This window comes from Monodon monoceros, unplaced genomic scaffold (genome assembly GCF_005190385.1).
Source record: "Monodon monoceros isolate NGI ecotype Baffin Bay Population unplaced genomic scaffold, NGI_Narwhal_1 Super_Scaffold_11, whole genome shotgun sequence".
Taxonomy (NCBI): domain Eukaryota; kingdom Metazoa; phylum Chordata; class Mammalia; order Artiodactyla; family Monodontidae; genus Monodon; species Monodon monoceros.
In genome coordinates, this window is record NW_021703767.1 from 4275215 (window position 1) to 4300471 (window position 25257).

Genomic DNA, 25257 nt, shown 5'->3' on the forward strand with positions numbered 1-25257 from the left:
ACCGATGCTCTGGATGCTGTAGGCAGCTCTGGACAGGGGCACATCTGGAATGAGCTCTGCCAGCAGGTACCCAGAATACCAGGCGCACAGGGAGGCGAAGATGAAGAACACTGCCTTTAGGGTGCCTGCGCACAGACAAGACAAGACACGTTGGCTGCCTCCCCCACTGACCCTCTCCTCCTCGGCCTTCCCTGGATGGCATCCCTGAACCAGTGTCAGCAGGATGCCCTGAGGGGAATCACCCCGGGAGGCGGTGGGCTGGAGAGGGCCCGGGGCCACTCAGTGGAGCCACAAGAGCGGGTACCAAGAACAGGATGTGAAAGCGGTCCAGGCCGAGGTTCCCTATTTGTTGCTGTGTTGGGTCTCAGAGCGTCCTCAGAGGCTTAGGTCAAGGACTCATCAGGTGGCCCTGACAGGGGCCTAAGGACAGAAGCGGCTCTTCCGTCATGAGCCGCTGGAAGCTCCTGGAAGCAGATGGAAGCTCTCGGGGGCGGCGGGGGCAGCTCTGTTTTGTTTACTGCTGTGTCAGCAGTGCTGAGGATGGTACCTGGTGCCCGTGAGCACACAACCGCCCCGTGACACTGGAAAAGGTCCCCAGACTGTCAGTATCCTCAGAAACAAGGCTGCGGGGACACCCAAGGTTCCTGGCGGCAGAGTCCCTGCAGAGAGTTTGTTAACTCCAGAACCTTCCTCTCAATTCTGCAGGAAAAGGCACTGCCCCGCTCCTGGGTTACAGGAGGCCTAAGGGACAGCTCTGTCCCTTCACAGACAATCTGCTCCCGGGTCTTACAGACTTTACTCCTTAAACAGCTCGCAGGTCAGGACTGTGCAGGATTACCAAAACTGCCAAGATGCAGGGATGGCCCGAGGCCCTGCATAAAGGGACCTCAGGGATGGCCCCATCAGTGTTTATGTACTGACATGTCCAGTCCTCAGAAATAAGAAGAGGACGGATGGTTGGATGGATGGAAGGAAGGAAGTAAAACAAGAGGAGGGGAGGGGAGGCGAGAGGAAGAGCCCGCCCACCTGACCACACACCCTCCTCGGCTGCCTCATTTCTGTCCCCTCTCAGGCCAAGCATCTGGAAATAACCGTCCTCTGGATCAGCCTCCAGGCCTCACCTTCCACCCATGGCTCAGGGCAGCTGTGCTGGTCTAGGCCTCCAAAGCCTCCAGGCTGCCAGCCCCAGGCCCCCGATGACGGTCCTGACCCGTCCATGTCCCCCCTGGGCAGCACCCACACTCCTGGGGCGGGTTGGGGGTGTCTCCCACGCTGTCTCTGCTGGCTTTTCCCTCACACGGTGCAGCCTGGCTCTCTCCGCAGGATCCCAGATGAACTGACCCCCAGACCATCCTCTGAGCTCCCGACAAGCATGTCCACTTGCTGATCCCTCTGGGCACCCGGGACGTCTCGCAGGGCCTGACACTTAGCACGTCCCACATGAAACCCTTGATTCTCCCCGGCTCCCCGAGTCTGCTCCTGCCCCACATCTTGCCCAGGACAGGGTCAGATGTCTGGGCCTCTTCCTGACTCCATACGTCCCCCTGCCAGCCCTCAGTGGGATCCACCAGCCAGTCTTGCTGGGGTGACCTCCATGGACTTTGCTACATCTCTACAGCCTCGGTCCCCCCAGGCCCGCAGCACCTTAGCTCTTCTCTCTCGCTGCTAGAGAACCTACGTGCTCCCCGTGTTGGGTGCTTATCTACCAAAGTGGTAGAATAAAGAATATATCTCATCTTTATCCCAGTTTCTGGCACAGAACTCCTGAAACCCTTGGAATTTCCTGATAGGAGCGTCTGGTGTTGTTCATAAGGGGCCCCTTTCAGCCACACCTGAGCTTATGCTAATGAGGTGACTCGGGGTGGGTCCTAGGATAGCTTCCGGGGAGGGGCCAGCCAGCCCGGAAAGACCCTGCCCACACCTCAGCCCCGCCCCCGGACCTCCAGGAGGGGAGAGGGCAGGCAAGCTGCCCTGTGACCAATGACAGAGTAAGACCCCAATGAAACTCGGGACTCAGAAGCTTGGGGGCTTCCTGGTGGGGAGCACACTGATGTGCCAGGTGGGGGATGCACCCTGACTCCCAGGGCAGTGGGCACGGAACTCCTCTTCACCCTGCATGTCCCTGCATTTGGCTGGTCCTGACTTGTATCCTATACAATAAAACTGTAATCTTTTTTTTTTTTTTGCGGTACGCGGGCCTCTCACTGCTGTGGTCTCTCCCGTTGCGGAGCACAGGCTCCGGACGCACAGGCTCAGCGGCCATGGCTCACGGGCCCAGCCGCTCCGCGGCACGTGGGATCCTCCGGGACCGGGGCACGAACCCGCGTCCCCTGCATCGGCAGGCGGACCCTCAACCCCTGCGCCACCGGGGAAGCCCCAAAACTGTAATCTTAAGCAGAGTGATGCTTTCAGTGTTTCTGTGAGTTGTTCTAGCAAATTATTGAACCCCCCAGGAATTGTGGGAACCCCCAGATTTGTAGCCAGCTGGTTAGAAGTGCGGGCGGTGCCCGAAGCCCGTGGCTGGCGTCTGAAGACAGGGCAGCTCGTGGAGGGCACTGCCCTTAACCCCTGGGCTCTGGAGCTTATTGTGGGTGTTGTGCCGGAGCTGACCTGAATGGCTGGACACACAGTTGGTGTCAGAGGGCTGGTGTCTCCCCGCCCAGAGCCCTGAACAGAGACCAGTGGGTGTTCCCCGGCCCCCTTTCCAAATGTGCAGCCGCAGCCCTCCAGCACCAAGCCCGGTGGGGGGGGCCTCTCTCTCCGGGTGGTGATGAAACGCAAACCTCTGTCTGTCAGTCCGGCTGTGTTGAGCTCTGGATCTAGGCTCCCTCTTCATGCCTAGCACCTAGAGGTTCCCCCCAATGGTTAGGTTATATCGGGTCAGTTCCCCCCAATGGTTAGGTTATATCGGGTCAGTATTTGCTGGTGTTTGCCAGGTGGCTGCTTAGCTTAGGTAGTCATCCTGGTGAAATGGGATGCCTCTGTCTCACGTGGACCATTTGGTCTTTTTTCAAGTGCATATTTCAACATCAGTTATTTCTTTCTCTTTTCCAAACCACGCAGTCCCCAAGATGGTTAGAACATAATGCAGCGATGGCTTCCTGCTGGGAAATGCCTGAGACAGCGTGGCCGCTGCAGTTCCTAGGATGGAGGGACGTCTCCGAGCCGGAAAAACCAGCCACAGAAAACACAGTGAGAACAACAGGTGAAGCTGGTGCGCTGTCCTTTGTTTGCTCTGTGCTCCAGCCGTGCTGACCCACTGCAGTGGCTGCTCTTTCCTGCTGTACCCTGGGTATGAGTTTGTCCCTCTGCCCTCACGGCGCTCTCCTCCAGACCCCTGGCCACCTGTCCACTCCTTCAAGGACTCCAGTGCGGCTCTGTGGCCTCCTGGGTGAAGCCTGCACAGGCACCCTCAGGTCAGCCCTTCACATGCCTTGTCGGAGCTGCCCACCACAGCTCTCCCCTCCAGGTCTGTGCCCGCATAACTAGGACGGTGCGAGGGTCACAGGATGTTCCAAAAAACGCCGCTGGATGCACCCTGGGTAGACAGTGTGATCTGACTGCTGGAAACATGGATTCAGCATCGATAAGAGTCTCAGGTTCGAAAACAATAGTTCAGTGTCCTGCGTGTCGAATCACTGCCAGACTATTTTATCCAAGTGTCGTATTTGAAGAAAATTGACAAAGCAGAGATTATTCAGATCTTCTGAGTGTCACACGTGAGATCTTTGAGTGAAGAGTTGCTTTTGATTTGGAGATGACTGAAAGGGAGCATGCTGTCACCTCTCAGGTACCTTCCTCCCCGCATGGAAGGGAGGCACGGTTTGGTCCCCAGGTGGACAAGGAAACATGGGTGGCAGTGACAGGGAAGGCAACGAGGAGAGAATAAAAGCCCATGCGTCCTCACTAGGAGCGCTGTGAGCCCCGGGCTTGTGGGACCACAGGCACCCCTCCCTGGACATTTTCCAGGGCTCCTGGGAAGGCTACAAAGCATCTGTGGTCTGGGTGAGGGGCGCAGCGGTGGACCCCCAGGCCAGGTTTCCTGCCGTGGCTGCGGAAGCCATGACTGGAGCCAGAACCAGCTCGCGGAGGGAGGCAGACCCAGCAGCACGCACTGGGACCAGCTCATCATGAGAAGATGGGGCACGGGCTGGCGGTGGACCCTGCACCCGGGATGGGGCAGGCACAGGCGAGGGTTTGTCCTGGGAAAGGCGAGGGCTCAGGGACTCAGCTAAGACAGCTCGGGGCGGGGGAAGGGCCTGCCCTGGAAGGAGGGGTCCAGCAGCTTCAGAGTTGGGGGGCAGGCAGAGGAAGTACACAGAGTCCGCGAACCTTCTGTGGCTCTGTGACCAGGATCCGGCCTTTTCTCATAAGGCAATAAAGTCGACATCAGCCCATGGACACATCCTAAGCACTTCCACACAGCAGGTGCCCGTGAGTATTAGGTCAAAGGCCAATGCGGAGCACAGGTGGGAAGCCGGAACTTCCTCCTCAGAGGCTCTCTTTTAGGGCGCGTGTGTGTGTGTCCTACCCTCACTCCACCCTCAGATTCTTGGGGGTCTCAGGCTGGCCCTGACACTTCACTTAGGCTGGAGGACAAAGCAGTCCTGAAGCCAGTATACACGAAGGCAGGTTACAGGTAAGTGGGGGTTTCGGGATCCCCCTCCCATCCAATCCAGGGGCGCTGCAGAGGGCCATTCTGAATCCATAAGAAGACACTTTGGAGGGATTTCCTTCCACATGAAGTGGATAAGGATGAGGTTTGTCACTGGCCACCTCCCCACAGGAACCCACATTCCCTCGCCTTGAGGCAGCCACACCTGCACCTCTTGTCCCTGAGGGGTGGATACGCCAGACTTGGGGTGCAGCTGCTTTGTGGCTCCAGGCTCTGCTGGCCCCAGTGTCCACTGTTATCACTGTCCTGCTGACGGAGGCTTTTTGGCAGTAGGGCTGGGCAGTGTCACAGCTGAACACCTCAGCAGGTTGGCACGGTAACCCACCGTCCAAAGTTCACATGCCAACGCCCTTAATTTTGAGGAATTAGGATGACTGCTCTGGGAAGCTTCCTCCAGCTTGTGAAGGGTGGTGATGGCTTAATTTACTTCATCCCTTTAGTCTGAATGTCCTTCTTGTGAGCTGTGTCCCTACATGGGACGGACCTGGGGCTTGACTGAAGCATCGAGGGAAATGCTGCTTCCACGAACGTTACCTAATCTTTAGCTAACAAAATCAAAAGTGATGTGGCCCTGAGCTTCTGTGAGTAATTTCTCAGACAGCCACACACCTGGATATATGACAACCTGGTGTGAAATCAAACCTTGATGTGAAAGGACCACATAGCTCACAAATGAATCACAAGGGCTGCATGCGAAAAAGCTGTGAGTGGAGGGAAAGCGATCTGATCATATCCATCATTTTCCACTAAGTGAGCAGCAAAATTGGACAGTAAGTATATAATACAGGCACGATGGAAAAAATTCTTCCAAAATAGCTGTAATGAAAGTCAGTGCCCCCAGGGAGATCTTTTCTCCCAAGAAAAGAGATATGTATCTCCTTGCATTTATCCTACAATGCACACAAGTTACCAGAGACAGTGCTGTTCACAAATAAATGGTTTTGTAGAGAACTTGCATATTTTACACAAATAAAAAGTCTTAAAATTTGGCTTTCCTACCCATTGGGGGTGGAGCAGAAAGGGGGTGCTCAGAGCCTTCTGCAGTGAGACCACACAACCAGAACGCCACTTAGGAAGGAAGGAGGCCACAGAGTCAAACACCTGGAGGCAATGACCTGCCACTGAGAGGTGGGGTGCTGGTCCCTAGAGAGGCCAAGAGAACTTTCCAGTGTTGAACTTTTAATTTTGCATTATACTCTGCCTTGCTCTGGAAGGACTCCAGATTCCTCAGATTATAGGAAGAAACAGCAAAACCACTTAGAAAGGGAATGTGTGCCAGAGGCCGTCGGTTCCGGGACCCCAGAGCGCCTTGCATACGCAGGGCAGGCAGGCGGGTGGGAGAGGCGCACGGAGACCACCGTCAGGAAGGCGAGCAGTGGGAGATGAAACGGCTCGGAAAGAGTCGGAGGTTTTCTTTCCTCCTTCCTGTTTTTTCCCCCAAATCTTCTCAGGCTCAAGTACTTTGATAGAATGGTGTGTGTGGGGAAGCCTTATACAAAGATGCTACCGGAACTGTTATAATAAGGGACAATGGGACAGTCTATGCTAATGAGTCCCCACTTCTCACCCACCCACAGGCTGGTGACTGAAAAGGGGTTGTCTCCCTGTCTCCGCACTTTTCATCATTTCCTTGTCTGGTCAGGTGGACCTGCGGCTATAATGACCTCTGACGGCAGCCCGAGGAGCCCCAGGTGGAGTCCGCAAGTGCCTCTAACCGGCGCCCGGCAGCCCCCCTCCCGGCCCAGGAGGTCGGAGATGGGGCCGGGGCCCGCCCCTACCGGCACCTGCGCTCGGCTGGAGGGAGCCCTCTCCCCCTGGCCTCACTGGGTCCTACTCTAGCTGCGCTCAGCCAACGCCTACTTTCCGGGCAAAACGTCACAGTCACTGATCTGCCCGCATCCCGGCCCTGCACGCAGCTGGGGCAGTGGCGACCGGCAGGAAGGCGGCGGGAGACCCCAGCCCATTTGCCCCTGCTGGATTCGCTGGGCGCCTTCCTGAGCTCAGGTCCAAGAGAAGCCCCTCCTTCCCGGCCCGTGCCGCCTCCACCTCTGGCTCAGCGTGCCGGGTGCCAGGTAGGGCGAGGGGGCGACTCTCCCATGCCGGGTCCCCCTTCCCTCCGCCCGCACTCACCGGCAGCCGCGGGGCGCATCTTCCAGCTGCGGCTCCGGACCCTCCGGAGCCTGGGCCGCAGCTCAGGGTGACCGAGGGAGCCTCGCAAGGACTGGGCGGACCCCTGGGCGACACGCCCCGGGGGCCGGCCGGCGGCGGGGAGGGCGGGCAGGTGCGCGGGGCAGGTGCGCTGGTGGCGCCCTCGATCTCCGGCTCGGCGGCCCAGGCTGACTGGGGACCAGCGAGAGCGGGCGGGTTTTGCTCTGAAGGGAGGACCCCGTCCCTTTACGGTTGGCGGCCCCAGACCCCAATCGAATGTCTCACAAAGTCAAGTGACCGCCAAGATAGGCATATTAGGCATACTCTGAGTCTTTGAGACGTCAAAGCCAAGTCCCAGGGAAATCCAGTTTCGAAGTGCAGGTCCCCGTTCTAAGGCTGTTTAACTTCCTGCCCGCTGCTGTTTGCACAGCCCAGCAGGCTTCCTCCTTTGCTCCTGGTTGATCAGGGAAAATAGGGTGAGCACGATGTCCCAGGCCCCATGGTCAGGGCGGCAGGCCTGCAGGTCCTTGGGTTTACAGGAGGCCAGGCTCTGGTGGGAGTTAGGCTTCCCAGAAGATGGCCCACTTCCAAGAAGGAACAGCTGCTCCTCCGCGCCACATGTGGGCTTGCATTCCAGACATCCATCAGGTTTTACAGAGCTTTTGAAACCACTGTAGTCACAGAGGCCTCAGGCTCCCAAGGGTAAGTTAAGGCTCCAAGGGCAGTTGGTCACTTTTGTGGAAAAAGAGTTCCAGAGAGGCAGGGTCGCCACCCTCGGTGTCCACTGGCTCCTGCAGTTCTGCTTCCCCGAGAAAGCCCGGAGGCTTCCACAGTGACGCAAAGTACCCTGGGGTGTCACGGGGGGCTTGGCTGTGACCCGCCCTCTACCACCGTCTTTGCCTCCTGAGAAGCTCCCATCCATCCGGTGCCATCCAGGGGGCCTGGGGACACATGCCCTGTGGACAGTGTGGCCTTATTTTTCTAGGTCACCCTCTGCCTGCTGTCTTCTAAATCAGAGGGAACAGAAGACAGGGGTCTCAATTAGGAATCCTTCCCGAGGACTTCAGAACAGTACCCGGCCCGAGCATGGCTCGTTTCAGTGTGGATGCCTTTCTGAGCTGCTCTACAGCGATACTCAGAAGTCATTCTCCAACTATGCCTAACAATTACATTAAACACATCGATCAGCTCATTAAAGGGAGTGTTGGTTTCATCTGCCAAGAATCTCACCTTTGTCTTGAGCTCACTTCATTTCAGAGATGGAGCTTTTGTCTCTGGGTTTGCTTTCAGTTTTTTTTTTTTTTTTTAAACGTGGTCAAAAAGTACGTAACATAAAATTTATCACCTTTTACCAAATTAAAAAACATACACTTTTAAGTGTACAGTTCAGTAGTGTTAAGGGTATTCACATTATTGCACAACAGAACCACAGAACTTTTTCATCTTGCAAAACTAAAGCTCTGCTACTATTAATCGTCAACTCCGCATCTCCTTCCCCCCTGCACCTGGTAAACCACTGTTCTATTTTCTCTTTCCAGACTTTGACTACTTCAGACGCCTCATATAAGTGGAATCATGCAGTGTTTGTCTTGTTATAACTGGCTTATTTCCCTTAGTGTAATGTCCTCAAGGTCCATCCATGTTGTAGCATGTGACGGGATCTCAACCCTTTTGAAGGCCAAATAATATTCCATGACATGTATAGATAGACCACATCTTGTTTCTCCGTTCATCCCTTGATGAACACTTGGGTTGTTTCCACTACTTAACTAGTGTGAAGAATGCCGCTGTGAACATGGGGGTGTAAATATCTCTTCAATTCTTTTGGGTATATACCTGAAGTGGGATTGCCGGATCATATGGTAATTCTATTTTAATTTTTCTGAGGAGCCATCATACTGTTGTCCACAGTGGCTGCACCATTTTACACTCCTAATAACAGTGCACAAATGTTCCAATTTTTCCACATCCTCACCGACACATTATTTTCTGTTCTTTAAAGCTTTTATAGTAGTCATCCTGCAGGATGTGGGTGATACCTCAGTGTATAAAATGATAGGTATCAGAGGCAAACATTACTTGTAATACACATGAAAAATGTACATGAAATGCATGTAAGTAAAAAAGCAGGAACAACCAGGGGACATTGATGCATATAAAAAGACTGGAAACACATAAAAATGAAAAAGCGGTTGCATTTCCCTGAGCATACTATAAAGCCACTTTACTTTTAAAATTTTGAAAATAAACGTGCACTGAAAAATAATACACCCTCTGCTTCGCTCCCCCTCCCAACCTCATGTTTCCCTGGGCCACCGGCTCATCTTCAAAGCTCTTCTCTCTCTAATAGCCCCTTGCCCCACAGCAAGCCTGATCCATAGGAGTCCCCTCCACAGGTATGTGCCCCCCACCCCCAGGTCCAGAGTTCCGTCCTCAGAGACCGCCACTGTCCCTATAGCCTTCAGAGCTATTCTCTGCTTACGCAAGCCCATATATATTTCCCTCATCCTTTTTACACACAAGGTATCATGTTGTACATGGTATTTCACAACTTACCTTTTACGTTATTTGTAATATCTCGGAGAGCATGGTACATAAGCACACACACACTTGGCCTGCTCTTCTTGACTCCTGTATTCTATTCTACCACTGGATTCTTTTGCTGTTTTATTGTTCTATTCTTTTATTATTCTATTCTTTTATTGTTTGATGAACCATCTTTTACTGTTGGATTATGGATCTTTTAACCACATATTCTATTGTTGCATGAACCTATTCTTTAAGTAGGCTGCAGAAGGGCATTTTTGGTTACCTTCAGTCTTTTCTGCTATTAAGAACGCCGCAATGAACACCTTTGTGCATCCATCCTGGCATAAATATTGGGGTGGATTTAAAACAAATTCCTATAAGTGAATTACTGAATTAAAGGGTATGTGAATTCTGAATTTTACCAGATATTTCCCACAGCTCAACAGAGAAGTTACACCCGTTTACACGCCCACCATCAGCATACGAGAATGCCTATTTGTTCATACCTTTCCCAACACACCGTATTATCCAACTTTTTGATCTATACTAATCTATTGTTGAAAAAAAATCTTAATATTGTTCTAATTGGCTCTCTCATTAAAGTGATGGCCTTGGCATGCTTTCATCAGTTGAAAAGCCATTTGTGATCTTTGTGTATTTCTTTTTTTAATTTTTTGTTGCTTTTTTATTGGAGTATAGTTGCTTTACAATATTGTGCTAGTTTATACGTACAGCAAAGTGAATCAGCTATACGTATACATGTATCCCCTATTTTTTGGATTTCCTTCTCGTGTAGGTCACCACAGAGCGTTGAGTAGAGTTCCCTGTGTTGTGCACATTTCTTTTTCCGGGAACTATCTAGTCACATACGTTGCCCATTTTTCTATTAAGTTGTTAGCCTTTTTTTTTTTTTCTGATTATAGTAGCCTCGAGAAATAATTTGTGGACTAGATAATACATATACATAGTTCAATTTGTAAACGTATATTAAAAGGTAGGTAGTGATAAACCACCTCCCTACTCCTGCATCCTCTCTATCCAATAGAGAACCAAGGTTATTCATTTCTTGGGTGTCCTTCCAGAAGTTCTCTGTACATATTCAACAAATAAGAGTATCTTCCCCCCCCCACTTTAACAAACCGTAACATCCTCTCACTCTGACCCACATCTTGCTTCTCAAGATACCTTGGAGAGTGAGCTGCTTGTGTACACAGAGCTCTTCCTCATTCTTTCCACACCTGCAGAGCATCCTACAGCAAAGATGGACCACAATTTACCAGCTGTTTCTTTTCCACCTTTTGTTAGGACTACTACTCTGTAATGAAAACCTCTCACATAGAATGTTTCACTTATGTGAAACAAGTAAATAAATAAATTCCTAGAAGAACTGCTGGGCTTGTCTACTGGTAATCCTGAGATTTTGCCAAAACAGACCCGGATGGATGTTTTATTCACTGACATGCCCCCACTCCCCTGCCCCCCAGCTGTGTTTGTGCATGTTTCATTTCATAGGCTTTTCAGGGACTTCCCTGGTGGCCCAGTGGTTAAGAATCTGCCTGCCAATGCAGGAGACACGGGTTTGAGCCCCGGTCCTGGAAGATCCCACATGATGCGGAGCAACTAAGCCCATGTGCCACAACTACTGAGCCCACGTGCCACAACTACTGAAGCCCACGTGCCTAGAGCCCGTGCTCCACAACAAGAGAACCCACCACAATAAGAATCCCACGCACTGCAGTGAAGAGTAGCCCCTGCTCAATGCAATTAGAGAAGGCCCGCGCACAGCAACAAAGACCCGACGCAGCCAAAAATAAATAAATAAATAAATTTATATTTAAAAAAAAAAAAAAAAGAGTCCGCCTGCCAATGCAGGACACACGGGTTTGAGCCCTGGTCCCGGGAGATCCCACATGCCACGGAGCAACTGATCCCCTGCAGCACAACTACTGAGCCTGTGCTCTAGAGCCGGCGAGCCATAATTACTGAGCCCGCGTGCCACAACTACTGAAGCCTGCGCACCTAGAGCCTGTGCTCCGCAACAAAGTGAAGCCACCGCAACGAGAAGTCCGCGCACTGCAACAGAGTATCCCCCGCTCACCGCAACTAGAGAAAGCCCACGCGCAGCAACGAAGACCCAAAGCAGCCAATGAATAAATAAATAAAAATATTAAAAAATTTTTTTAAAAAAGGCTTTTCAAGGATAATTTTTTACTGCTTGATTTTCACCTTACTTGCTTACTTTGGGAAAGCACTGCCATTTAAGAAGAGGCTTTCCAAAAACAAAAAATAAATAGACATTCTGGGGCTTCCCTGGTGGTGCAGTGTTTGAGAATCTGCCTGCTAATGTGTGCAACTAGGCCCGTGAGCCACAGCTACTGAGCCTGCGCGTCTGGAGCCTGTGCTCCGCAACAAGAGAGGCCGCGGTAGTGAGAGGCCTGCACGCCGTGATGAAGAGTGGCCCCCGCTTGCCACAACTAGAGAAAGCCCTCACACAGAAACAAAGACCCAACACAGCCAAAAATAAAATAAAAATAAATGTGTGGCTCTGTTCTGTTTAAAAAAACAGATTGATTGATTTTTATTTAATTGGTTGTGCCGAGTCTTATTTGTGGCAGGTGGGCTCCTTGGTTGCGGCTCCAGGGCTCCTTCGTTGCGACTCACAGTCTCCTTAGTTGTGGCAGGCAAACTTAGCTGCGGCATGCATGTGGGACCTAGTTCCCTGACGAGGTATCGAACCTGGACCTCCTGCATTGGGAGAGTGGAGTCTTATCCACTGCGCCACCAGGGAAGTCCCAAACTGAGCATCTTTCCTACTGAGTCTGGATGAAATCATAGAACCCTTTTCAATACAGTGTCCACAGTCACTACAAATCAATCCAAGTTGGCACGGCTGGTCAGGGGATGGTACTCTAAGGTCTCAGTTAAGCATTCTTTCTTTTTTTTTTCTTTTTCTCTTCTTTTATTTATTTATTTATTTAACCATGCCATGTGGCATGTGGGATCTTAGTTCCCCTACCAGGGATCGAAACTGTGCCCTTTGTGTTGGAAGTGTGGAGTGTTAAAAAAAAAAGAAAAAAAAGAAGAGGCTTTCCTTAAAACACTTCGATGTGAAACAACCAAAATAGCAAGGAGCTGAGAAGGGAGGGGACACCCTCGCATATATATAGTGTAAAGCGCCCTTGCTTTCTACACAAAGGGACATCTCCTGTACGTATGGATATATAATACTAAATTGTGTATTATAGCTTTTACAATCCTATATTTATTATTTCCTTATTGTAGGTAATAAAAAATCCTCTTCCCTGTTTGTTGTTCAGTATGAAATTTCTCCCCCTAGGCAGTTAAAAAATGTTTGATTTTTCTTTTTACAGTTTGTTGAGCTTTGTTTTGCTTAGAAAGGCCTTTTTCTCCCTCCCTTTCCCCATATTTTCTTATTTTTTAACTAAAATAGTTGATCCCTCTAGATTAAATTTGGATAGAAATCCAAACTTATTTTCCTCCAGCTGGCCAGCCAGTTGTTCACTGTTTGTTGAATGAAAATCTCCCTCCATTGGTCTGAAATGCCCCTTCCTCATATTAAGTCCCGTGTGTAATCGTGTCCATGTCTGACTTTATATTCTGTTCTTTCTGCCTTATTTCCTTCTGCTTAGGTATTTCCTAGCAATTCTTGCATGTTTACTTCCCACATGAACGTTTTTAATATTTAAAAAATTTTTTTAGTTTATATTGGAGTATATTAGTAATTAGTATACTAATTAGCAATGTTGTGTTAGTTTCCGGTGTACAGCAGAGTGATTCAGTTATCCATATGCCTGTATCTATTCTTTTTCAATTTTTTTCCCCCATTTAGGTTATTACAGAGTACTGAGCAGAGTCCCCTGTGCTATACAGTAGGTCCTTGTTGGTTATCTATTTTAAATATAGCAGTGTGTACCTGTCAGTCCCAAACTCCCAATCTATTCTATCCCTCCCCCACGCCCTTCCCCCTGGTAACCATAAGTCTGGTCTCTAAGTCTGTGAGTCTGTTTCTGTTTTGTAAATAAGTTCATGTTTACTTTCCACATGCACTTTGAACTCAGCTGACTGTTCATGACAGTTACCACCCTCCAGCCATGGAGCGCCCCACCACGGGACATGTTCTGTTCTGGCCGTTTCACTGAGAAATCTTTTTCAACTGCACAATAGGCCAAAGGGAAGACATCTGAACCATTTTGTAAATGGCAAAGTGAAACATCAAACGTCACAAAGTTCATCAGTGAGTGAGCGAGGATTCTGCAGGATTCCAAGTGACTCCACACTTATTCCCTCTGTGAGTTTATCTACTTGCTTAAATCACAGCAACAGGACAACTCCAGGGCCTCTAGTAATAGTATTTTAATAGTCATGACCCTTAAGTTCCATCTACTTGTATCTGTGAATAACCTCGCTTCCTAAGTTTAATTCTCCAGCTCAGAAAGCTGTAGCACATAAAATGTTAAGAATTAAAAATATTTTTTTTACATAATTAGATTTAACTTCTTTACAATTAAGTCAATTCTGTTTTTTCTTATTTATCACACAGCTGGAGATTAAATGTGTTGAAATGTCCAGAAATTTCTGGAAACGAACTTCCCCCCTTCTCCTTCTGCCGCTGTGAGACCTTATCACTGGGTCTCCCTAACATCACTCACCCTTTGTCTTTATTTGCTCCGTGTGTAGCTTTTTCTGACTTTCCCTCCAGTTCACTAATTATGTGTTCAGCTCTATGGAATCTGCTGCTAAACCTGTTCCTTGAGCTTGTTGCTGTTGTTACTGTGTATTTTTTTATTTCTAGAAATTCTATTGGGTTCCTTTTCAAAACTGTTAATGACTTTTTATAAAATTCTGTTTCCTGAAGGTATCTCAAAGGCTGCTTTTAGTTCATTGGTCATAATCAGCCTACCTAGTAAACAGACTACATCTGATGATCCTGATTTGTCTGAAATGCTTGGAAGCTGTTTTCCTGGAGGTGCACTGGAGAGTGCATTTAAAAAACTATGTAGAAGGATGTCTTGAGGCTAGTGAAAATAATTTTCTCCAGAAAAGATATGTGTTTGCTTTTGCGAGGGGTCTGAGTCATTACCACACCGGGACCATCTTTTAAAATTGTATATATTCAAGGCTTGAAAATCCCTGGACAACCCAGTCAATTCAAAATAGGATATAATTCAACACAAGCTGTTCACTTGAGGTTAACGTCTACGTCAATGGAGTTGGGCTCCCGATTACTTGGTGGGCAGAGTCTACTGTCAGACTCCTCAGCTCTAACTCGGGGGGTTAACAAGTGCCCTTGGGTAAAATGTGGCTTCATGGTACGCTTCCACAGGGCTGGGGGGCGCATCCCTGGAGGCACAGCGCGATGGCAAGCTCAGACTGGTGGAGAGCACCAGGATGCTGGGGTGTTAGAAGGACGTTACAGTGAAAGAGGAAAACAAGCAGGAGATGTAAAAGATACGGAGAAGAGGACATCAAAAGGCCCTCAGACTACCCCTGAGACTGGTGATTGAAGCTATCAATGTCTCCTTCCTGACAGTCACATCTGCACACAAGGGGGGCTCCTCCGAGAGGGCTTCCCTGGACCCACCCGTCACTCCCCATGGCTCTTCTTCACTGCTCTTATCCCCATCCAAATTCTTTTCCTTGTTTGGGGGGCTGTTTACTGTCTGTCTCCTTCGGTAGGATATAAGCTCCACCAAAGCAGGGCCTCATTGTGAGCATCTCTGGGACCCCAGGGCCTGGAACAGAGCCTGACACAGAGGGGCTTCTTCACAGGTCTCTGGTGAACACGTGGATAATGCGCAAACCACTGATTTCCACGGTAAGAGACGGCAAGTCAGGAGGCGGCAGCGCCCTGCGAGGAGAGTGGGGTTATGGAGCTGATCTGAGATGAGGACCCAGAAGGCTGCTCAAGGGGCAGAGCCCAGGAAACAGGAGGATCTACAAGACCCTGGGAAGGGGGAAGATCAGAAACAGGGAAGGAATCATCCAATTAAAGGTAATAAATACCAACCTCACCAACCTTGGTTTCCTTCTTCCAACAAGGGTTACAAATGAAAGGCATTCGGAGCAGAGGATGGTCTCAACCACACCTTAATGTCTTGGGACCTAAACATACTAGACATCTTTTTTTTTTTTAATTAACACAAAAATTTTAGAGCCGTTTTAGGTTCACAGCAAAATTGAGGGGAAGATACAGAATTTCCTGTATATCTCCTGTCCTGCATTATCAACATCCCCACCAGAGTGTATATTTGTAAGAATTGATGAACCTACACATCATTATAATGAACCGACACATCATGAACACCAAAAGTCTAGTTTACATTAGACCTCACTCTCGGTTTTGTACCCGTTTGCACAAATGTATAATGACATATATTCATCATTATGGACTCATACAGAGTGATTTCCCTGCCTTAAAACCCCTCTGCCCTGCCTAGTCATCCTTCCAACCCACTCCCTGCCAATCACTGATTATTTTATTGTCTCTGTAATTTTGTCTTTTCCAGAATGTCATGTAGTTGGAACCATACAGTGCACAGTCTTCTCAGGTTGGCTTTTGTCACTTCGTGCTATACATTTAAGGTTCCTCCATATCTTTTTATGACTTGATAGCTCACTTCCTTTCAGCACTGAAATATTCCATTGTCTAAACATACCAGTTTCTTCATCCACTCACGTACTAAAGGAAATCTTGGTTACTTCCAAGGTTTGGCAATTATTAGTAAAGCTGCTATAAACATCTGGGTGCAGGCTTTCATATGAACATAAATTTTCAAGTCCTTTGGGTGAGTACAAAGGAATACAAATGCTAGATCGTATGCTTAGCATATGTTTAGTTCTGTAAGAACCCGCCAAACTATTTTCCAAAGTGACTGGACCATTTTGCATTCCCACCAGCAATGCACGTGAGTTCCTGTTGCTCCACATCCTTGTCAGCATTTGGTGTTGTCAGTGTTCAAGATTTTGGCCATTCAAATAGGTGTGCTTTGGTAACTTATTTTTGTTCTAATTTGCATTTCCCTGAAGACATATGATGTGGAGCATCTTTTCCTATGCTTATTTGCCAGCTGTGTATCTTCTTTGGTGAGGTGTCTGGTAAGGTCTTTGGCCCACTTTAACAGGTTGTCTGTATTCTTGTTGTTGAGTTTTGAGTTCTTTGTATATTTTGGATAACAGTCCTTCATCAGATTGTTAAAGGTCTGCAGTTTGTCTTACAATTCTCTAGACATTGTCTTTTTCAGGGTAGTAGTATCCAATTTTAATAAGTCCAGCTTATCAATGATTTCTTTCATGGAAGGTACCTTTGGCATTGCATCTAAAAAGGCTGATCACCATACCCAAGACCACATAGGTTTTCTCCCATGCTAACTTCTAGGAATTTTATAGTTTTGAGTTAATTTTTGTAAAGGGTATAAGATTTGTGTCTAGATTCATTTTTTGCACGTGAATGTCCAGTTGTTTCAGCACCATTTGTGCTTTTTTCCACTGTATTGCCTTTGCTCCTTTGTCAAAGATCAGTTAATTATACTTAATGCAGGGCTATTTCTGAGCTCTCTATTCTGTTCCCTTGATCTATTTGCCTTTTCTTTCACCCATATCACACTGCCTTGATTATTGTAGCTTTACAGTAAGTATTGGAGTCGGGTAGTGACAGTCTTCTGACTTTGTTCTTTTCCTTCAATATTGTGTTGGCTATTCTGGGTCTTTTGCCTCTACAAATAAACTTTAGAATCAGTTTGCCAACATGCACAAAATAAGGGTTTTGATTGGGATGGCACTGAATCTATAGATCAAGTTGGGAAGAACTGACATTTTCAAAATATTGAGTCTGTCTGCAAACATAGAATATCTCTCCATTTATTCAGTTTTTCTTTGATTTTGTTCATCAGAGTTCTGTAGTTTTCCTCATATAGATTTTGTACACCTTTTGTTAGATTTATATCTAAGTATTTCATTTTGGGGGGTGCTAATTCAAAGGTATTGTGTTCTTAATTTCAAATTCCACTTGTTCATCGCTGATATATAGAAAAAGATGGACTTTTATGTCAAATTGATAAACTTTGTATCCTGCAACCTTGCTATAATCACTTAGTTCCCAAAGTTTTTTTGTTGATTCTTCGGATTTTCAAATAGATGATCATGTCATCTGTGAACAAAGACAGTTTTAGTTCTTTCTCCCCAATGTGTATACCTTTTCTTTCTTTTTCTTAGTAGTCTTAATGAATAGAGAGAATGTCCAGTACTGGAGTAGTGAGAGGGGACATCCTTGCCTTGTACCTGATCTCCGTGGGAAAGCCTCGAGTTTCTCACCATTAAATACGATGTTAGCTGTAGATTATTTTGTAGATATTCTTTATCAAGTTGAGGCAGCTCCTCTGTATTTCTAGTTTCCTGGGAGTTTTAATCATGAACTCTGTGTTGTGGGTGCGGTGGATCTTGTCAAATGCTTTTTCTGCATCTATTGATACAATCATGTGATTTGTCTTTTTCAGCCTGTTCATGTGATGGATTACACTAATTGATTTTTGAATATTGATTCACTCCTGCATAGCTAAGATAAAGCCTGCTTGGTTGTGGTGTAAAATTCTGTTTATACATTGTTGGATTTTATTTGCTAATATTTTGTTGAGAAATTTTGCCTTTATGTTCACGAGAGATACTGGTCTATAGTTTTCTTTTCTTGTAATGTCTTTATCTGGTTTTGATAACAGGGTAATGATAGCATCCCAGAATGAGTTGGAAGTATTCCCTCTATCTTCTGAAAGAGAGTGTAGAGAATTATTACAATTTCTCCCTTGAATGTTTGTCAGAATTCACCAGTGAACCCATTTGGGCCTGGTACTTTCTGTTTTGGAAGGTTATTAATTATTGATTCAATTTCTTTAATGAATATAGGCTGATTCAAATTGGCTATTTCTTCTGGTGTGAGTTTTGGCAAATTGTGTCTTTTAAGGAATTCGCCCATTTCATCTAGAGTATGAAATCTGTGGGCATAGAAGTTGTTCACAGTATTCCTTTATTATCCTTTTAATGTCCATAGGACCTGTACTGATGGTTTCAATTTAATTTCTGATATTGGTAATTTATGTTCCCTCTTGTTTTATCTTAGTTAGTCTGATTAGAGGCTTATCAATTTTGTTGATCTTTTCAAAGAACTAGTGTTTGGTTTAATTGATTTCCTATTTTCTATTTTACTGCCCTAATTCTTATTATTTGTTTTCTTGTACTTACTTTGGATTTGATTTGCTTTTCATTTTCTAGTTTCCTAAGGTAGAAACTTAGGTTATTAACTTCAGATCTTTCTTCTTTTCTAATACATGCATTCAATGCTATAAATGTTGTCTAAGTACTGCTTTGGCCGCATTCCACAAATTTTGATAAGTTGTGTTTTCATTTTCATTTGGTCCAAAATATTTTAAAATTTCTCTTGAGAATTCTTCTTTGACCCATGTGTTCTTTAGAAGTGTGTTGTTTAATATCCATGTATTTTTGGATTTTCCAGATATCTTTCTGTTATTGAATTTTAGTTTGATTCCACCATAGTCTGACAACAGATGTTGTATAATTTCTATTACTTTATCGTTGTTAAAGTGTGTTTTATGGTCCAGAATGTGCTCTATCTTGGTGACCATTCCACGTGAGCTTGAGAAGAATGTGTATTCTGCTGTTGTTTCCAATAACGTTAAACATACACTTAGCATACAATGCAGCAACTCCACCCCAAGGCTATCCCCTGGAAAACAAACTGCATGCATTTATGTTCATAGTATCCACAGAAGATTATAGTCAAAACCCAGATATAACCCAAAAGTCCATCAACAGGAAAACAGATAAACAAATTGTGGTATATACTTAGGGTAAAATACTCACTGATTTAAAAAAAAAAAAAAGAAGGCACTGCTGGTAAGTGCAACAACACGGATAACTCTCAAAAACAACATGCATACCTACTACCTACTGAATGACTGATCACATTTAGATGAAGTTCAAGACTGGATAAAACTAATCTGTGGTGAAAAGAGATAGAATAGTGGTCTCCTCTGAGCACAGGGTTGGAAAGATATTCAATGGGAAAGGGCACGGGGAAAACTTACTTGTGCGATGGAGAAGTTCTTTATTTGGGTGGAAGTTACAGGGCTATGTGTGTATTTTACGCATATAAAGTATACTTCAATGAAGTAGGTTTATTGTAGGGGACAGATGACAGAGCTGGACGGTGCCACAGAAGCACATTTACAGCTCAGTCTGGCCAACGCAGCACACAAGCCACCCTGGTCAAGTGCCATTTCAGACCCGGAGTGGCCCCCTCTGAAGCCTGCCCTTGGCTCTGATTGGCTGCCCACACTGCAAGCTGTGTTCACCCTTCTTCGGGGAGATTGGAGGGAACAGTCTGTGGTCCTGTCTCAACCTGGACACACTCCCCCACTACACTGTATCCTGCTCTTCCTTCAAGACTTCCACCAAGCCTCTCTTTCTCGCTGCTGCCTCTCTTCCCCACATGCTTCTCATCATCCCAGACTCTCCAGCTACCCTCCGCTCACAGGAGGCTGGTCTAGGAGCCATGGCATGGATGTGACTTGGGGTCACGAGTAGCTGCACAGATTGGTCATCATCACTCATGCATATGTACACAAAGAGAATGAGACCCAGTGTTTTGGTTTTTCTTACTGCTTTGTAAAATTAAGTGCTCACTGCTTTTTTTTTTTTTTTTTTTGCCTTTCCTTAATTTCACATACTGAATTAAACATACTTTTCTTTTTAAGTGTTAGGATCATTGGATTTAATTTTTTATTTCTTTTGTGTCCTCTCACAGGGCTTTGTGGTCAATGACCATTCAGTTTATACTACAGACCAGCAGTTCTCAAAGTATGGTCAGAGGACCCCTGGAGGGTCCATGAGACCATTCAGGGAATTTGCAAGGTCGAAACTTATACACTATAACATTAATTGCCTTTTCCACTCTCATCCTCCCAGGAGTGTATGGTGGAGATTTCCACCGTATACTGAGAAGGTCTACATGACTCAGTGAACCAGCATTTTCCAAATGATGGATGCAGAATGATACAAAATCATGCAAGGACAAAAGACCCGTTCCAAGTGCCAAACAGACCAGTACATTTTCACGTAACAGAGTAAGAAACATTCATTTTTAGATTCTACGTTGCAATTCATCTTTAAGAAACTACCATTTGTTGGATTTTGGCATAGTATCAAAGAAGGATGTCCACAATTATGTGAGAAGGATATTAAGATACTCCACACTGTTCCGACTACATATCTACGTGAGGCCAGAGTTTTGCCAATCCTTCAACCAAAACAACATATTGCAACAGACTGAATACAAAAGGCGCTGTGAGAACCCAGCTGTCTTCTGCTAAGGACATTAAAGAGATTTGCAAAAGTGTAAAACAATGCCACTCCTTTCACTAGATATTTTGTTTGGGAAAGTAAAATTATTTTTCATAAAAACATTTATGTTAACATGCAATACTCTAGTGTTATTTTGAAATCAGTTAACAAATATTTTTAAATGTCCTCACTTTTAATTTCAAATGCGTAACCTACAGAAACAAAAACTTTTCTGGGTCTTCAGTCACTTTTAAGTGTACAGAGGGGTCCTGAGATGAAAAAGTTTGAGGACGGCTGCTTTGGGCTGTCTGATTAAAATACTGAGCAGACCCTTTAGAAATGAAAGGGCCAGAGATACTGGATTTGGAGTCAGACAGACCTGGGTTTCCACCAGTGTCCCACACTGCACTAATAGATTTGGAGCAACTAATTTAATATCCTTAAACCTCAGGGTTTGGGGTTTTTTTAATTAATTAATTAATTTGTTTGCGCCGGGTCTTAGTTGCAGCACGCGGGATCTTCAGTTGCGGCATGCGGGATCTAGGTCCCTGACCAGGGATCAAACCCAGGCACCCTGCATTGGGAGTGCGGAGTCTTAACCACTGGACCACCAGGAAAGTCCCTCGGGGTTTTATTTTTAATCTGTGAAATGGTTAAGAATAACACCATTTTCAGAGCTGCTGAGATTAAGTGAGCTAAGGCATGGAATGTACCAGTGCAGACCACCTGCAGCTAGTAGGCACCCGGACATTTCATTATTTATGCATGTTGCACTTGGTCCTATAAGGCTTTGAGGCAGCCAGAGACTCGGCTGAGTTGGGAGCGAAGTTCAGGCCCCTGGCGAGCTGATCAACTACGAGAAAAGCAAAGGCTCTTCATGTCCTGGAACACATCCTGTAAGGCCATAGGAGGGTGGAAGGGCTGACCCTTCAGAGCTCTTCCAACCTTGCGTTGAGGGGCCAGAAACCCAGACAGAGCAGCTCTGCGGAGTTACAGGTCTCAGTTCAATCCAATTCAATTCGTCAAATGTTTATGAAGCATCTACTAGATGGCAGGCACTATTTAAGCCCCCCAAATGCATCAGGGGACAAAACTGACAAAGACCTGGGTCTTAGGCAGCTCACCTTTTAGTGCAAAGTTATGAAAAGTGAAGCAGCAACACAGGGTCCTAGGGAGGACCCACCTGCAGAAAGGAAAACTCTCGGCAAGGGGGAGGGGCCGAGTACGTGTACAGTGACCCGTAAAGCCTCTCGCGCAAGGGGTCATGCAGTGCGCTGTGGGGAGGCACTGGTGACGTCGGGACGCTGGAGCCGGGGATGCTGGGGGTGATGACAAGTGGGACATCGGGCTGCCCTGGAGCAAGATGAGGGAGGGAGAGGGAAGAAGCCTGAGGCTGGGGAAGGCACCTCTTGGGTGAAAACTTTCAACCCTCTTCCTAATCAGAACTCTGTCAGCAGCTTCCTGGTCTGCAATGGGTAGGGAGGAAGAGAGCCATCCAGGGTCTGTGGACTCTGGCTTGGCAGAAGGCGTAGACCTCTGAGTCTGAATGGGGCCACAAGAAGCCGGGAACAGTGAGCTGAGAGTGTAAAGACACCCCTCTGACCTCCTTTCCGTCACCATTCTGGGCTGCTTCCGTGTTCTGGGTTGCAACCTGGATGGGCCAGATGGTAACGCACACTTGAAGGTCCCACGCTGACTGTACCCGGGGTTTCTTTATGAACAGCCACTGCTCGTGGGAAGGACTGGTGGGTGTGTCCAGAGCGGTGCATCTGGACACTTGGAACTGGTCTTGTTTGTTTTTGTTGTCAAGTTGTTACTTGCAGACTGTTTCTCCGACAGTCTCCTAAAGGCCCCAGCGTGTTTGTGCAGATAATCCATGGTGACCTTGGAGTTTTCATTGCGAAAGATTTTGCCTGCAGAAACCAAGAGCTGGGTCCCACCCTTAGCTGCAGAAATCCACTTTGAAACACGTAAGGTATTGGGAAAAGTCCAAATTTTTCGAATGTTTTGATCCCTGTAATTGTGATTGGGGGTGTTTTTATCCCACGGTTTAAAATGTCTCCTATATATTTTCGGCACCATCATGCTGCCGTGGTTGACACAGCGAGACAGTGAGAAACTGAAGCGGAAGTTAGGCTTCACAGGTGACTCGTTTGTGGGGAGAAAAGGCACCCGATTTTCATGAGCTCGAGTGATAGATACAGAAGTGAGTGACGAGCTCCTAGGGGAGGCTGGAGTGACTGTTGCCCATTTGCTGAAGGGAGGGTCCATTTGGAGACTGGAAAAGAAGTTTTGGCTAAAAGTGTAATATAAACCAGTACTATAATTTACAGGGGCATCTAATTGTCCAGTGCTTGGCGTGGGTGATGCTGTAAGCCCCCCTGAGCAGTGTGAAATCCTATGCTCGATGCCAGATCCCCGGCCGCCCCCCTTGTAGGGTGAGGCAGTTGGAGTGCGCAAGGTGGACGATAGTAGTCCATAGCCACTCAGCTAGAACCTGGGACCCTGCAGTTGGGGCTCCTGCCTTCCCGGAGCATCGCGCCCCCTTTCATAAAGATGTATCTAAACCAAGGTCACCAGGTCCTCGAGGGTCGAGGGGAAATACACATGCACACACTGACCACACAGAGGCCGTGGGAACCACACGCCATGCCTCTCCCTCCTCGACCTTCCGTCACCTGAGAATCAGTTCTCTGCTTATACACACCCCACCTGGAGCACAAGCCGTGTGAGAAACAATAACAAAAACCCAACGCCCAAGTTCCTTTCCTTTGTTGCTGGTTTCCACTCTTTATGAAACTATTTTTGTTGGCTTCAGTGGCTGAAATCTTTAGGAGGAAGAGAATGGAAACTGTCAGACTGGCTCGGTTCTCCTAGTTCTTTCCCTTAGCAGCTGGGTGGTCTGGGGTGTGAGCCAATGGCGGGGGTGGGGGGAGGGGCACAACACCTCAGAGGACAGAATAGAGAGGGAACCTAGAACAATGCTGGATGCAGGAGAGGCATCCCACAAATGGTTGATATTATCATTTTCATGGGTCATTTTGTCTCTCACTATCATAAGCGATCAAGAGAAAATCTAGCTGCATTTCAGTTTTGATTTAGAAAAAAGTAACGTAAGGGGCTACCAAAGAAACACTGTATGACTCCTGTCCTAGGATGTTCCAAAGAGAAAACATGTAAATCCTTCGGGAAAGAAAACTAAACAAAAAATCTCAACAGCATAGGTACGAAATAGTCCAAAACCGCTAAATGGAACGACACGGAAAACATTTCTGAAACTCAGAGATTGGTGAGATGGACTGAGCTGCAACACGTTCACAGCTCTCAGCTGTGTAGGACCGCCTTTCTCCTTTCCTGAACGCAAATCACCCCTTATCAGGCCAACAGCATACTGCCTGGACCCCCGCATGGATCACAGCACCCCCTATTCTCTTCCTTCTTCCTGTGAAGATCGCAGCCCTCCAGACATCCACCCGGCCCGGGGCGCTTCCAGGAGTCGCCTCAGAATAAGGCGGTTGAAGCTTGGAATCGCAACGCTTTGAACACTTTTCCTCGGGGAGGTGTTGGAGAACTGAAGATATACGGAGTGAAAAAAGGGAGGGACGAGACCTTGCAGAAGTCACGAGCGCAGAATCCCCTGGGGTCCCCGAGCCACGCGGTTCTCATGACGTCACTCTGACAGCCCTCACTAGTCCCTCTACCTGCTGCCACCCCTCCTTTCCTCTTTGCCACGCCCCCCCGCCCCCGGGAATCGCCATGCCTGCCGATGCTTTCGGGGAACAGCAGAGGCTCGCCCTCCCCCGCTGCAGCTTCTGGAAGCCTCTGCGGGGGGCGCGGTCGCTGGCCGCTCAGGTGGGGTCGGGGGCGCAGGTGGCAGCCAGCCGGGAGGTCCTGGGTCAAGTGGTGTTCGCCCTCAGGCCCCCTCGGGGGACGAGGACGGAGGCGGGCGCAGGTGTCCCACGCGCTGAGGAGGCCGGGGGACTGGAGTCCGACCCCTGCAGGGCATCCCCGACGTGAGGCTCTCCGTCCCCGGAAATCAGCCGCGCCGCTACCCTCGGGCTCGTCCCTGAGAGCCCCTGGCGTGCCGCTCCCACCCTCGGCGGCCTGCTCGGCGGCCAGATTCCCAGCCGACCCCGGCCCGGGCCCCGCGGTCCCGTCCCGCCCAGCATCCCGCCCGGGTCTCCTTTCGGCCCTGACCCCGCCCCCGCCTCCGTCCCGCCCCGCCCCCGGCACCTTCAGACCCGGAGCTGCGCCTCCTGTCTCGCCGCTCGGCCACTTCTGGTCTCCGCGCGCTGGGAGCAGTCGGCGCCGCGCCCACGCCGTCCACGCCATCCCCGCCACTGCCGCGTACGCCTGGCCGGGTCTACACAGGCTCTCCCGCCGCTCTGGGACCGCACGTCGAATCCGCACGGGCTTCCCCTCCCGCCGGACGGCAGGTGAAGCAACTCATCTCTACGGCCTCTCCCGAGTCGCAGATGCCGGGTGTGGGTGTGGCCTTTGCGTCCATCACTGCCTTTCCTGCCCACCACGCACCT

At 48.1% G+C, this 25257-nt stretch overlaps 1 protein-coding gene across 1 annotated transcript in view; it reads right to left on the reverse strand.

The window, feature by feature from the left end:
* The window catches only part of FAM3B (family with sequence similarity 3 member B), a 53514-nt gene extending 28460 nt beyond the window's left edge, over nucleotides 1-25054 (reverse strand). Inside the window, exons 1-2 of the mRNA XM_029214636.1 lie at nucleotides 24964-25054; nucleotides 3-125 (exon numbers count right to left, since the gene is read on the reverse strand). Of these exons, the coding sequence (XP_029070469.1) occupies nucleotides 3-125; nucleotides 24964-25054 (214 nt within the window). The remainder of the gene's footprint in view (nucleotides 1-2; nucleotides 126-24963) is intronic.
* Between the last annotated feature and the right edge of the window lie 203 nt (nucleotides 25055-25257).